A 14,303-nucleotide genomic window follows, 5' to 3' on the forward strand; every position below is an offset into this window, starting at 1 on the left:
ATAAGTGTAGACTGTAAGGAGACAATAGCAGAGTGGGAGTGGCTGATAGCAGTGGGACAGAAGCAGTTCTGTCTGCTCCTCATTGCAAACCACTCATTAGACACACTAAAACCGGCTGTGTCCAGCCCTTCCCATTAACAATATACACAGTGGAGATCCACCCTCAAAGCGATTCTACCTCCATTAATAGACCCACTACAGTTGCATAAATCTACATAGACTAAAATGCATCCGTTTTAAGATATGTTTGCATAAAAATGCATCACATTCAAGAAAGACCAAAGATGGCATTGATTTAACCAATAATATGGCCCTAAAGTGAAGAAGAGGAGGGCAGTGGTCAAAAAGAGGTAGCTCTTAACATAATGAGCATAAAAGTGGATTTTAAATGCTCATAAATGGCTGCATGCTAGAGACAGAAGGGATCCGTCGAATGCAGCTGACCACAGTGCCATCACGAACGTCCCATAAATGAAAGCGTTGTTAGCCAGCGGGAGGGAAACCCTTTTCCCAGAGTACACTTATCTACATTTGGACTCTCTGCTGAATGGCATTAACATACTGCTCCTAACAAGAACTGTGAAGAGCATAGTCAGACTTAACCTGATGAATATTCATCAACTGGTATATGGAGAGGGATGGGGGATGGGGGGGGGGTACTAAAGCAAATAGAAGGATAGTAGAATGGGAGAATGGAAGGACAGAGGCAGGAAGAAAAATGGTGAAGAGGGAAGGGATGAGATGGAGGTAAAGAAGGGTTGTAATATATAGACAACAGAATGCAAAAATTGGACACAAAAAATTGTGCACGAGAAGAAATATATAAGAGGAGAACAGAGGAGTTAGAAGCAAAAACAGGAAAATAGGTTTAATGGATACTAACAGAAGAAACATGGATAGAGTAGAAGAAAGTAACTATAAATTATTTTCCTTCCTGTCAAATTTGCATGCTGGTTACTGTGTATACATTTTTCATCTTTAACATGAAAATAGGCAGATGAACAGGTACACTACTGTTCAAAAGTCTGCGGTTAGTAAAAATTAAATAAAGTTTGATTTTTCTGTCCATCAAAGATTCCTGAAATATGTTTTTTTTTCTCCACAAAAATATGGGCCAACATATTACTTCAAACATCGATACTAATGAAAAGGTTTAAATCAGCATATTAGAATAATTTCTGAAGGATCATGTGACATTGAAGACTGGAGCTTCACCGTCACAGGAGTAAATTAGCCAGCTATTTAAGATGTAACAATATTTTACAAAAAAAATAAAAATTCTGAACAGTGGTGTACATTTATCATGGCGGTGAGGCCTTTTCAGATTTCAGTCCCACTGGAGGAGAGAGAATGACAGAGCCCACTGTCATCACCTGCAGTTTAGTGACAGTATATTTAAGAGAGCGAGGAGAACTCTGCATGTGAGTGCTTGACAATCAGCACATTACATTTGAATTCCTAACTCCTTGGGTGTAACTCACTAGGTGGAAGTCAGCTGACTTCAACCGTTTCCTGCATGCTCACTAGACATTGGGAAGTGACTGGCATGTCACTCCTGTCTCGCTTAGTCAAACTAGCCTTTTGTCCTGCAAAAGAGATAACAACTGTCATCCATGCTGTAAATGTATGATAACTGATGTCATCATGGAGCATGACTCACATTTGAAAAGTACATATTACACTGATTGAAAGATGTCATGTGAATGTAATAGGGGGTTATAAATAAACTCTTTGCCTAAAGAAAGAATGAGAGGTCAACATACACTCACCAGCTGCTTAATTAGTTACACTTTGCTACTTTTTGACCCACTTTTGCCTTCAGAACTGCCATAATTTTGCAACATCCCAGAGGTGCTGGTGACTGTGGAGGCCATTTGAGTATAGTGAACTCTTTGCCATGGTCAAGAAAACAGTTTGAAATGATTTAAGCTTTGTGACATGGTATGTTACACTGCTGGAACCATCATAGACACTATGGGCTACAATGTTCATTCAGAGATGGTCTTCTGAATAACTCAGTTTTAACAAGTGACTATTTGAGTTATGTTGCCTTTCTCTCAGCTCGAACCAGTCTCATCATTCTCTGACCTCTGGCATCAATGAGGCATTTTTGTCCACAGAACTGCCACTCACTTGATTTTCTTTTTTTTGGACCATTCTCTGTAAACCCGAGATGGTTGTGTGTAAAAATCCCAGTAGAACAGCAGTTTCTGAAATACTCGGATGAGCATTTCTTGCCCATTCTGATGCACGGTTTAAACTTCAGCAGACTGTCTTTCCCATTTCTGCATGCCTAAATGCATTGAGTTGTTGCCATGTGATTGGCTGATTAGATATTTGCGTTAAAAAGCAGTTGAACAGTTGTACCTAATAAAGTGAGTGTATGCAGTGGTTAACAGATGCAGCGCCCCCTACAGACAATACCTACAAAATGCACCCAATGACAAACCCCTCTAAGTGACGTGACATTCAGCCAAGTATGGTGACCCATACTCAGAATTAGTGCTCTGCATTTAACCCATCCGAAGTGCACACACACAGAGCAGTGAACACACACACACACTGTGAACACACACCCGGAGCAGTGGGCAGCCATTTTATGCTGCGGCGCCCGGGGAGCAGTTGGGGGTTCGATGCCTTGCTCAAGGGCACCTAAGTCGTGGTATTGAAGGTGGAGAGAGAACTGTACATGACATGTACTATTCTAAAGAATAGAAGAACTTCTTCATATTACCTGTAAGATTTAAATTTGACTTAAGAAGACAACAGACACTGCCTAGATGGGAGTTTAGCATAATAATAATGTAGTATGATTTATTATTTAATTAAAGGCATATTGTGATCATTATTATAACTGTCGCAAACCTATCTGAAAAATTAAAATGTAAAAACAGTTAGAGATGTACTTAAATACTATTTTAGGATTAGGGAACAGAAAAAAAATAAAATAATAATTCAGCTGTTTCCCTCATACAAATGAATTTGCCTTTGAAAAAAAAAGGGTGATTTTTGTAGGCCCATGTTATTACCACCCATCACAATAATATCACAGAACTATTACAACGGACGGATCATTTATAACTTGTAAAAAATACATTTTAATCATTTAAAAATAATAATGTTGTGATGTTTAATGGTAAAATGCTGCAAAATTTGTTAGACATTGTAACATTTATTCTTCTAACTTTATTAGGCATTTAGTCTTGAACTTTTCAAGTGACCTATCATACATTCACTTCTTTTTTCCTCACAAATGAGGAAAAAATGACCACATTTGTTTCTGGTTTCACTTACCAGAAACAAATGTGGACTGGAAAACAACCAATTCTAAAAAGCATAAATCTTTCACATCAACCCAGAAGAAATAACGTAAATACTTACAGAATTACATGTTTCACAATTCTGCTTTTAAATACTCCAAAAAATTGCTCTAAATCCTCCCCATTCACTTCTATTGCAAGTACTTCATCATAATGCTTTTTAGTCTTAAAGAAAACAAGGAATGAATCAGAATTATCTTTTGTAGCAATTAAATACAAATGCTGTTGATTGAGCTCAACTCGTATTGAACTTGAAACATTCCTTCACCATAACATGCATTGTTTAGCATTAATATTGAATTATTTCAAATGAAATCCAGACCTGAAATACTTTGACAGAAAAGGTTATGGAAATCAGTGAAATCAGATCACTCTCTTTGGCAATAAAAGTATTTGTTTAATAATTCTTCTTTTTTTTTTCATTGTAAGTGCTTGGGCAGTACAGCAAAAGCATTTTTAAATGCTAAAAGGGGCTATAATCACCTGGGTACAGTACATACATCAGCAAAACATATTCTCTCAGGGATCCACCAAGAAGCACAAGACCAAGACATAGAGTTCAAAACAATAATATAAAGATGGAAAAGATGTATAAATAACTGTTTTAACTAAAAGCCACATTTCAAAAGTCTTCCTTCTTTTACAAGACAAAAGAGAACATGAAGCAGGTTAGATATCAACAGTTTCACAATGCTGGATACTTGCACACTGTCATCTTGGCATAAAAAAAACCCTGAGTAACCTATGAGATTAAGTCACAAAATAAATTAATTCAGTCAACTTTGGGATGCGATGTTGTATCTCGAAGATGTGATCACAGAATGTGACTTTCAGGACATGTAATCATCTGCGGTTCACTCAGAATTCAGTGACCATTGGCAGTGGACTTTTGCCCTACCGTCTATGAATACTTACTTTTACTTACTTTGCATACTTGCTTATCTAAATTGAGCAATTCCAGCATTGTGGATATAACGTATACTGTAATAATTTTTTTTTATATATATATAAAAATGAGAATACATTGACTGAGCATACTTTTTTTAACTTTTATTTTTAACTACGACCTTCAAGAGAAAGTCAAGTGAAGATGGAAATGTTAGATATTTATATTGCAAAGAGGCCAGATATGATTAAACACAATTATTTGATGCCTGCAAGACATCGCTGATACATTAGTTGGACTGACTGGCTAGCTAGCTAGCACATTCTATAAATAAATAAATGTATAAACATGCAGTTTTGTTCAAAAAGTAGATAAATAGATATACTGCATAAAAAAATGGTTATGCCCATGACACAGAACAAGTCAAAAATGAGAAGAGAAACTATATGTTAAATACAAACAACCTTGACAAAGGTTAGATGTGCTCAGGAAGTCAGAATACAATCGCATTTATTTTATTCAGGCTTAAAATTTAACCTGTTTGAATGTGAAGACAATGCTTGCAAAATCGTCTCAAACCTGCAAGTTTTTTTTTTTTTTTTTTTTTTCTTTTGACATATCTGAAGTCATTATGTCTGTACATGTCTAAATAATGAATTAAAAAATAGCTTTACATTTATTTATGTATAGATCTACATTCGTAATCTGGAATCGCCCAATTTATCTATAGTGTTGTAGTATAGCAACTGAATATTTCTAGTAAGCTAATTTTGTAGGATAAAAAACTAGTTTACCAATGTACTGCATCATCATGTTTTGTTTTGTTGGATGGTGTGCTCATCAGAGAATGTACGCCGCTCTACAGGGCTGATTCTAGGTGAGCTGATGCGGTATGACAGTGGCAGGAGTGAGTGATCCAAACTACTGTTGTTTGCACTCTGCAGGCTGAGGATCCCCGGTCTGAAAAAAAACAAACAAAAAAAAAAACATAAAAGATAGGGATGGGGAAAAGGAGAGAGAACTTTTTTTTTATTCAAGAAGTTGATACAGTATCTGCAACTGTAGGAGGAGTGTAGCAGAAAGAGAGGGAGATGTATCTTCATCACAGAAGAGTGGCTAATGAAAGCACATTTACACTGAAGTATCCTAGGCCTTTGTAGCACCAACAATGTGAATGCAGTCATTAGTTAAGATAAAAGCATCAGGGAATCTAAAGTGAATCACCACTCTTTTGTACTGCAGATACATCATTATAATTAAATGCGAGAAAGCCTCTTTCACCACAGCCTGATCCACCGAAAGAAAATGTGTTATGTCTCAAACAGTTGCTGTGCATGAAGGGGTAATATCACGACAAACCATATCTCAAGTGATCTTTTGAAAAAATTTTGTAAAAAATAATTCATAATTCTTTTCAAGTGCATACATAATTTATAGAAGTAACGAGCTGCTAAAAAAGATTGTTCTGAAATACTACAGTCTGTAAACCCCAAATATTAACATTTCTAATTCATGTTTATTTGTATAGCATTTTTCACGATATACACACCGTTGCAAAGCAGCTTTGTATGATTATACATGGTACTGTTTTTCTATTCAGAAATGTGACCCATCCAGTCACTATAAAGGTTGAGGGGGGGGGGGGGGGGGGGGGGGGGGGCTTGACATACATTAAGGGTAGGGAGACATTAGGGGAAAAAATAAAAAAAAATTATAGAATGTACACTACCCATTCAAGATAATGTTAATTTAATGTTTTTAAAACGTCTTTTACGCTCACCAAGGCTGCATCTCTTTGATCAAAATTCAGTGAAAACAGTAATACTGTACAATATTAATAGAATTTTAAATAGCTGTTTTTATTTTAATGTATTTTAAAATGTAATTTATTCCTGTGATGGCAAAGCTGAATTTTCAGCACTCATTACTCCAGTCTTCAGTATCACATGATCCTCCAGAAATCATTCTCATATGCTGGTTAAAAATAGCTTTAAATAATCTTTTGTGGTTATTTTCATAGTCAAATTTATTTTGTGATTAATTGTGATTTAATTAGATGAATAAATCCAAACATCATGTAATTAATTAGATTAAAAATTTTAATCGACTGACTGCCCTAATATATATATATGCTACGGGATGAGGTCTATTTCTCTATTTCTCTCTCTTTCTTTCTTTCTCTGTATGGCTCTGTCTCTCTCGCTCTCGCTCTCTTTCTAATAACTTCATTAATAACTGCATTAGAATGCCTTCATTAGCTGATTTATAATTTCGTTTTGGAACCAGCTAAAGAGGCGTTGGATGAGATGCGGAAGAAATAATCCTACTGACAAAAGTGATTTAAGTACAAAAACCGGACGATTCCCTTTAAATATATCATCTGATCGATGTCTTGAGGTGTGGTAACTGTAGTATAAGCGGAATAACTGACTCCGGGTAATTTACTTTAACTTTTGATCAATTTAATTTATCCTTGCTCAATAAAAGTATTTATTTCTTTAAAAAAATTGTAATGATCGAAAAACTTTTGAATGGTACTGCATGATATAATCCCTTTAATATAAGACATAAGCCAAGAAACCCCAGTACTAAAGCACTCCAGGATCAAGCTCTAATGTCAGTGTAGACCACAAGTCAGTGCTTGACGGTGTAGTATCACCTTGAATAGGTGAATGTAAAGTTATAGTAAGATATTATGTATTCAAAACAGGATGCCACATATATGAGCTGGAAAGCTACATGACCTACTAAATACCATCAGTAAGCAAGATACTTTAAAGAAAAAATGGATGGAAGGACCTTGTCCAAAATTCTCTAATACAGCAGCCGTGATTCTGTCCTCTTCTCTTTTCTGTTACAGTCCTATACTAAGATTTTGGACAAGGCCTTAATGATATGAAATGAGTGGCTTAGCCTAGTATAATGTCACAGGGGTGCTGTGGGGAGGGGATAGCAGACAAATGGAGAGGGATGTGACTCATGACATTTCTTTCTTACCTAGAAATGTATGAGGTGAGAATGACTTATGCCTGTCACTAGGGCAGAACAGGAGGTAGAGAACAACCACAATCATCATTAATCATCAAACATGCAAATAATCCACAGACATTCATCCAAAGAAAAACAAAGACAGAAAATTAATAGTTACAGAAACTGAGGAACGCTGAACAAAGAGACAATGAAGTCATTTCTTTTTTAAATTTCAGTTTAAGTAATGATCTAAATCCACACTGACCTTGGAATCTCCCTCCTCTTCGTCATCTTCGTCCTCCTCATCTTGGTCCTGTTTCACACAAAACAGAGAGTTAGTCTACATAATTGAACATAATATGCTTTATACAATCATATAAAGCATCACTGATTTCACCTTTCATCAAACACTGATTCCTCAATTTATGTTTTTAAATGTATACAGTGAACTCACCTCCTCTTCACCCTCATCCAGTTCCTCCTCTTCAAACTGCATCAACAGACGCAAACAAATTGATGTATATTACAAATAACTGCACAGACTCTGTTAAACCATAGATATCATAAGACAAGAAACAGTCATTTGAAAATCCATACACTTTCATCATCCTCCAGGGCTTCTCCGGTGAAATACAAAACTGCTCTCGGAATGATTCTTTCCCTGAAGAAATGACCGATTTCAAAGTCTGTGGCTAAAGTGTACTCCGAATCCTCATCCTGTTGAACACAAAGAAAGTGAGCACAACTTTTCTGATCATTTGAAGATAAAAAATAAAGTCTGATTATTTCTACTTCTCTGACAAGATTCTCTAAACTTACTAACCACTCATGTCTTTCAGAAGAAATAATGCTGGATAACATCTTATTTTTTCTGACTATGAAACACCCAAAACCTGATATAACTGATATCAGGCCAACTAATTGCCTAGCTAGAACTGAATTAAAGCAAAAAATACTCACCAACTCTTTATCTGGGGAAACTAAAAGAAAAAAAATATTGGTGACTTCATGCAAAAGCGTAGACCTACAGTATTAAATGAGAGAACTAATATTATGATTTCCCCATGTGCAATTCAACCTACTGTTCTCATTCTCCTGTTATAAGCATTCATAAAAGTTCTCATGCACATCTGTCATGTTGCGTACCTTTAATAGGGTTGAAAAAGTTAAAAAAGGAGTCGTTGGGCACTTGTTTGGTGATGACCCTCGCTGTCCCTCTGCCTTTGTGCTTCTGTTTTTTCTTGATCGTTTTTACTGTCACATCTTTGCCTTTGTGCCAATCAATTTCACACCTGCCAACAGAAGAGATGAATAAGGAAAAAGTGTGAAAAGCTGCAGACAATCTAAGCAGGTATTGTTTGAGAAGTGCTCACCCCTCACAGTCGATGATTTCTGGCCCCTCAAATGAAAACGGATCCTCTGCATCTGGCTCCGACTTCATCTTGTATACTTTTGTGAGAACTGTGTTGGTAAAGTATTCATTGGGTTCAAAATGGAACTCTAATGTGAAGCTCTGTGTTAGGAAAAAAAAGGAATAATGAAATACATTTATAAGTACAGCAGTCATGATGAAAAAATCAGTTCACTTTAAAATCAACATAAAACCTTCAGATACTGTCCTCACCATGGGCTGATCAGGACCAGAAAATATCACTTTAATATCTTGAAGATGTTTAAGTATTGGTTCATCATGCTCCTGTTGAAAAAGAGAGCATTATGGACGGCACAGGTTTTCTTTTCATTTCAAATGTGCTGGAGAACATTACCCTGTCTTTTCATGAAACTGTATTCACATTCTTATAATATAAAGTTGCATATTGTCTGTACAAGGTTACAGGGCAAAAGAAAACATTAAAAAATCATTAGTCGGAAAAAAATAGCAAAGTCTACAGAGGACAAGGTCTCTGTTGAACATCTAATGTTCTGCTGGTTCACCTGCAGCATATCGCTCAGCATGTCCACACTCCGGAATATGGTGAGCCAAAACTCTGGAATTCCTTTGGGTTTCTCCTCATTAGCATCTTCTGTCTTTTCCTCTATTGCAGCTTTCTTCTTCAGGTCTTCCTGAAAAAGCAAGGTTTTCCTTAGACTGCTGCTCTTCTGTCTGATTTCAGTGTGAGTGGACAGAGGATACTCACTGCTAATGCTGCTTCATCCTCATGGTCACTCTGCCATTCACACTCCTCATCAGTGGGTTCCACTTCTCCAGAGACTATGTTTCTTCTCTGGAAACGCACAAAAAGCTCACTTGTGAAAGAATATCATATTAGCCATCCAGACAAATGAGAGGAGTGTTCACATTGAGCTCAGGAAATTCGGAGCTATACTGAAACCTGCAGAACACTGAGGAACAGATACTATAAACGGTACAAATGATGTTTAACTAAATGTCAAGAATTTCAAGCGCTCTATTTATTTATTTATTTTTCAAGGACTACAATCAGATCTCACTCATCAAACAAATTCTTGATCTTTTAAATTCTGAAAGGTAAATATATACATAAAAAGATCAAATAAAATGGAACAAATAAAGTACGGCACATATAAAGTATGCAAAGGCTTTCAGTGCACATAAAAACAGCACATATACATCTTATTCAATTCTTATTAAAAGACGCTATATCTACAAGAATAAAAAAAAAACATTTCAATTCATCCCCATTTAACAGTAGTATTCTCGCAAGCACTCAACAGGGTTTTTGTCTTACGGTTTTCATTATTTTTATTTAGTTTGCACAAGTATCTTTCTTTCTTTTGTGTAGTAGCCCTGTCAAAGAAGTGTAGGTTGGCAAAGTTATTGCTCAAACTTTTTCTCTTTCAGGGACTTTCTTAAACTATTAAATGGAAATATGCCTTCTCCTGGTTTGGATGAAGTCTCTTTAAGAGTGCATCACTTCTGAATTCCCTGAATTTTCTCTACACTCGTGTTCCCCAGCATTTACCTGAGAGCTCTGTTTATGGAAAATCCAGGATTTACTTTAGACAGACACAATGCAGCCTCATCTTTATGGGGCTCGGGCCCATCTTCAGTGTTCACAAGTTTGGGGTCTGTAAGATTTTTTCATGTTTTTTTTTTATACTCACCAAGGCTACATTTATTTAATCAAGAATACAGCAAAAACAGTAATACTGTGAAATTATCCTAAAATGTGATTTGGTGCTTAAGAAATATTTCTTGCTATTATCAATGATGAAAAACAGTTGATATTTAATATTAACTTAACATTTTTTAGTGGTAACTGTGATACACCTTTTCAGAATTCTTAAAAAGAACAGAAAATTCTAATCTTTTGTTAGAAACCAAATGTCTCAATGGTCACTTCTGATAAATTAAATGTGTCCTTTCTAAATAAAAATATATTTATTTTTAATACAATTAAAACTGTAGCATTCGTGTGTATATATATATATATATATATATATATATATATATATAAAAATCATATAATATTATATTAAAATGCTAAGATAAATACATAGATACATGCACACACACACACAAAACCCAACTCACTTTGTCAAATAATGGCTGATAAAGAGCGCTATACTTTCTCTCCAGCTCATGCACCTCCTTGTAAAACTTGGCTTCGATGTGCGTGCTGTTAACCTGAAGATTCTTTAAGGCATTGACTCTTCTTTTCACAGACTTTGGTAAACTGGAAGAAGTTGGGAGAGGAAGAGAAGAAAGACATAGTGTGAGCAGATGGGTGTCCGGTACTGCACAGCTGGACCAGTGCATTTCCCTGCTCTCTGGGGTCAACAGATGGGTTTGAAGTAAGAGCAAGAGATACAAGATCCCTGTTCATATCACATCGCAAAATGTGCTTAATCTCTGATAACTCGAGTCACACGCTTCGTGCGTACAGCACAGATGTCATTATAGAGCGTGCGCTGCAATCACTGAATCTGTTTGAGTTGGATTCAAAATAAAAGTGGCTTATGTTTGGACTTGCAGTGTTCACGCACAAATGGATTATTGCTGTTTTGTGCAAATATTGTTGTCTGTGTCGTGGTTTTCATGACCACTACAACCACAGCCAAACTCAGAGAGCGAATTAGCCTTCACGGGTGAGTGACCTCTCTCTGGGCATCGTCAAGCTGACGCACACAAAGACATACATAGAAGTCAGTCCTAATGCTGTGTATCTATGTTATAACCTAACATGCAGAGACAGATTTCAGGTTACAGGCAGATGGTCTGTCTGACTAGAGTTTATCCCCCCCTTAGATGGACGGTTATATTACACCGGCAAGTTTGCCTCTCTACGTAACATGAGGAACAATAAAAATGCAATGTCCAGTTTTAAAATTCCACACAGGAAATATGAGACATATCCAGTTAGGAAATAGTTTATTCAAGATAGGAAACAATAAAAACATGACAATAGCCGTGCCATGACCAGAAATAAAAACAATGAGGTACAAAATTGATGTTTGCTCTGTTAGTCTCTTTGGTTCCAAGTTATTAGTTTGGTTTGTTTCATCTTTCAAATGTTTCATCTTGCTTACCTGTCCATGATGGAAGCACTATGTGAGACATTGTCTATTTTGTCCTGAAGAGCTGCCAACGCTTGTGGGTTCTGCATCGCCTGGTCGCTCACCTTACCTGAAAACAACATGCCATCACCAGCAAAAAAAAAAAAATCAATGGAAAAATCAATGGCATTTATGACTATCAACTCTCAGAGAACGTTTATACTCCACACAGTCCTTTCCACAAACAGACATCCATCTTAAAGGAAGCATAGCGTTCAGTTTGTGAGGTTGCACAAATTTCTCAAAAGAACCTATGAGACAATCTTTTCCATTAAATCCTCGGGAGCAGCGATTTGAAGCTTCATGAAACTTTTACGCTGAAACATTATACTGGCTTTTGTTCGAGAAGCGCCCTGAATCAAAAAATTATTTACAAGACAATCTAAGTAACACATATAATCATGTTCTCTGCCAGCTCATAAATGTGTCAGCATTTCAAAAGCTATACAGACTATACTCATGTGAAAAATGCATGGTTTCTAGTCAAAGAGAGTACCAGGAATTCAGCGTTTCTATACCTTTGGCTTCATTGTCAGCATCCATTTTTGATACCACAGCTCAAATATTCTGTGAAAAACACAAAAGATACAACTTCAGCTTGTCTAAAATAAGCTTCAGCTTGTCTTTTTTTTCTATTGTTAAAGACAAAATCACATATACTAATTAACTTGAAATTTCAATCATATTTATTCAAAACAAAATGCATTCAGGTGATGCTTTGCACAACCAAAACAACAGTGTAGTGAACCTAAATTACCACAACGCAGTCAGAAGTTAATAATTGAATTAGGAAAAATAATTGCACCCATCATAGCATTAATTTTGATGGACATTTTTAAACAAAACCCCAATGTGGAATCCAGTTATGTGAAATATTTTTTGTTTGAATCAATTCATTGAAATAACTGGTACTTAACTGACATTGTTAGTGCTTGCTTCATATCTGAGTTGATTTTATTATTATTATTTTCAAATCAAAATCCACAAGCTGGTAATTCCATTGTTACTGCTGTATTTTTATTACATTACTAAAACAAATATTACTATTACAGTACTAAAATAATAAAACAGGTAACTTGGTATTAACACTGTTGAAAACCCACCTCTTTAAAATTGCTTATCATGATTAAGCTGTTGATTAGGGTTTTGCTGTTTTATATTGTATCATTGAATTTTTTGCATTTGAATTGTTTTTTACATGGTTGTAGCGCTTAGGGTGCGAGAAAAGAGCGTGTTATATATAATGTGTTTTTTTTTTTTTAGCGCAATAATTAATAATTTTAAATATTTTTTATAGGAATTCTAATAAAGAATAACTAATAATAACAACAACAATAAGTAACGTCAGATTTGGAAAACTTCTTAGCTTGAAAAGATCCCAAATGCACGTGTTATTAATTTACTTTTTTGGTGGAAAACTCTGCTTACCATAGTAAACGCTATTAAGGTAAAATCAATCATTCCTTATTTCCGATTTATCGATACGTTTAAATTTCTAATGTATAGCAAAACTACAAACATAAAAATCAGCAGCTCAAAGTAAAGGTACAAACAGATGTGTTCATGTTGACGCCCATCAGAGAGAGACACACTCTCGCTAGCAGCTAACACGCTAAACTAGCCACATCCAGATCATAACAGATTAAATCAGATCTCATAATCTCCGAAACCAGCAGTTTAGCACAGCTGATGGAGGGGGTCATAACAGCGACGGAGGGCAGACACTGGGTGATCTCCAAACCAGCACTGAAGAAGGGTGAAATATAAATGTCACAGGCCAGCAGGCTAACAGACCCTCACAATACACACACTCCGGGTATAAGCTTGGACTATTTCTGCTGCGGTTAACAGGTTACCAGGTTTTATTCTATGACCTGTAAGCTCTAACAATTTGTAGCAGTCACTCACAACTTTATCAAAACAAAGATGACATGCCGTGAGCGCACAAGCATCACACTACTATCATACACAATCAGCAACGAAAACATAATCCACTCTGCTCGACGTAAACTAGACACTCATAACAGGCCTATGTATTTGAAGGTAAAATGCTAAGTAGAAAGTAATATTTTATTTAGGGAGATTGTTTTTCTTGCCTGAATCAGCGGGTGTTGTTCAGCTGATGGACTCGGCAGTAAAGCTGAAGCGCATTGGTCCAAGTCCAACAATACTCCGCCTCAGTCAAATACTCCGCCGGGTTGAATCGGTTCTTTGACATGTATTGTTCAAAAGAATCGATTCTCTGAAATGATTCTGATATCGGCGCTTAGTGCGAATTTGTTCAGGTTCTGTCGTTTGCAATGATTATTGTATTTTCGTTGTTATTGCTGTTAAAAAATTTCAGTGTGTTGTTTATGCTTTTTTTATTTCTTTCCTATTAGTTTTTTTGGTTTTTTTAATTTATGGTTTATTTGTTTAAAATAATTTAGTACTTGCATTTACATTAAATTATAAAAAAAGAAAAAAATAGCTCTTAAAAAATGTATTGCATGTTTTAAGCGTTTTATTTGTAACATTTCTGCCAAGCTGGCTGCTATTAAAGTCACATTCTGAGTGACTTGTACGAATCGGACATGTCACTCAGTAATTGA

At 35.9% G+C, this 14,303-nt stretch overlaps 1 protein-coding gene across 2 annotated transcripts; it reads right to left on the bottom strand.

The window, feature by feature from the left end:
- Nucleotides 1-4,373: 4,373 nt before the first annotated feature.
- On the bottom strand, nt 4,374-13,925 carry nap1l4b (nucleosome assembly protein 1-like 4b). 2 transcript variants are annotated; one of them, XM_042727668.1, is made up of 15 exons: nt 13,809-13,925; nt 12,231-12,279; nt 11,686-11,782; nt 10,691-10,832; nt 9,315-9,401; nt 9,112-9,240; nt 8,801-8,872; nt 8,550-8,689; nt 8,323-8,468; nt 8,137-8,156; nt 7,774-7,893; nt 7,631-7,666; nt 7,442-7,489; nt 7,204-7,241; nt 4,374-5,166 (listed from the first exon to the last, which is right to left on the bottom strand). In XM_042727668.1, exons 2-14 carry the CDS (start codon nt 12,253-12,255, stop codon nt 7,239-7,241), a joined length of 1,065 nt encoding a protein of 354 aa, XP_042583602.1. In that variant the 5' UTR covers nt 12,256-12,279; nt 13,809-13,925; the 3' UTR covers nt 4,374-5,166; nt 7,204-7,238. The 2 variants fall into 2 exon arrangements, with proteins under 2 accessions (XP_042583602.1, XP_042583601.1); XM_042727667.1 differs by lacking the exon at nt 7,204-7,241.
- Nucleotides 13,926-14,303: the final 378 nt, after the last annotated feature.

The sequence above is a fragment of the Cyprinus carpio genome, chromosome B7, assembly GCF_018340385.1.
Source record: "Cyprinus carpio isolate SPL01 chromosome B7, ASM1834038v1, whole genome shotgun sequence".
Lineage (NCBI taxonomy): Eukaryota > Metazoa > Chordata > Actinopteri > Cypriniformes > Cyprinidae > Cyprinus > Cyprinus carpio.

Coding starts and splice junctions, on each gene's coding strand:
- nap1l4b (XM_042727667.1), bottom strand. CDS start 12,255: ATGGATGCTGACAATGAAGCCAAAG. Junction 9,402..10,690: donor ATCAGCCATTATTTGACAAA/GTGAGTTGGGTT, acceptor GTGCGTTTCCAG/AGAAGAAACATAGTCTCTGG. Junction 9,241..9,314: donor AGGATGAAGCAGCATTAGCA/GTGAGTATCCTC, acceptor TTGCTTTTTCAG/GAAGACCTGAAGAAGAAAGC.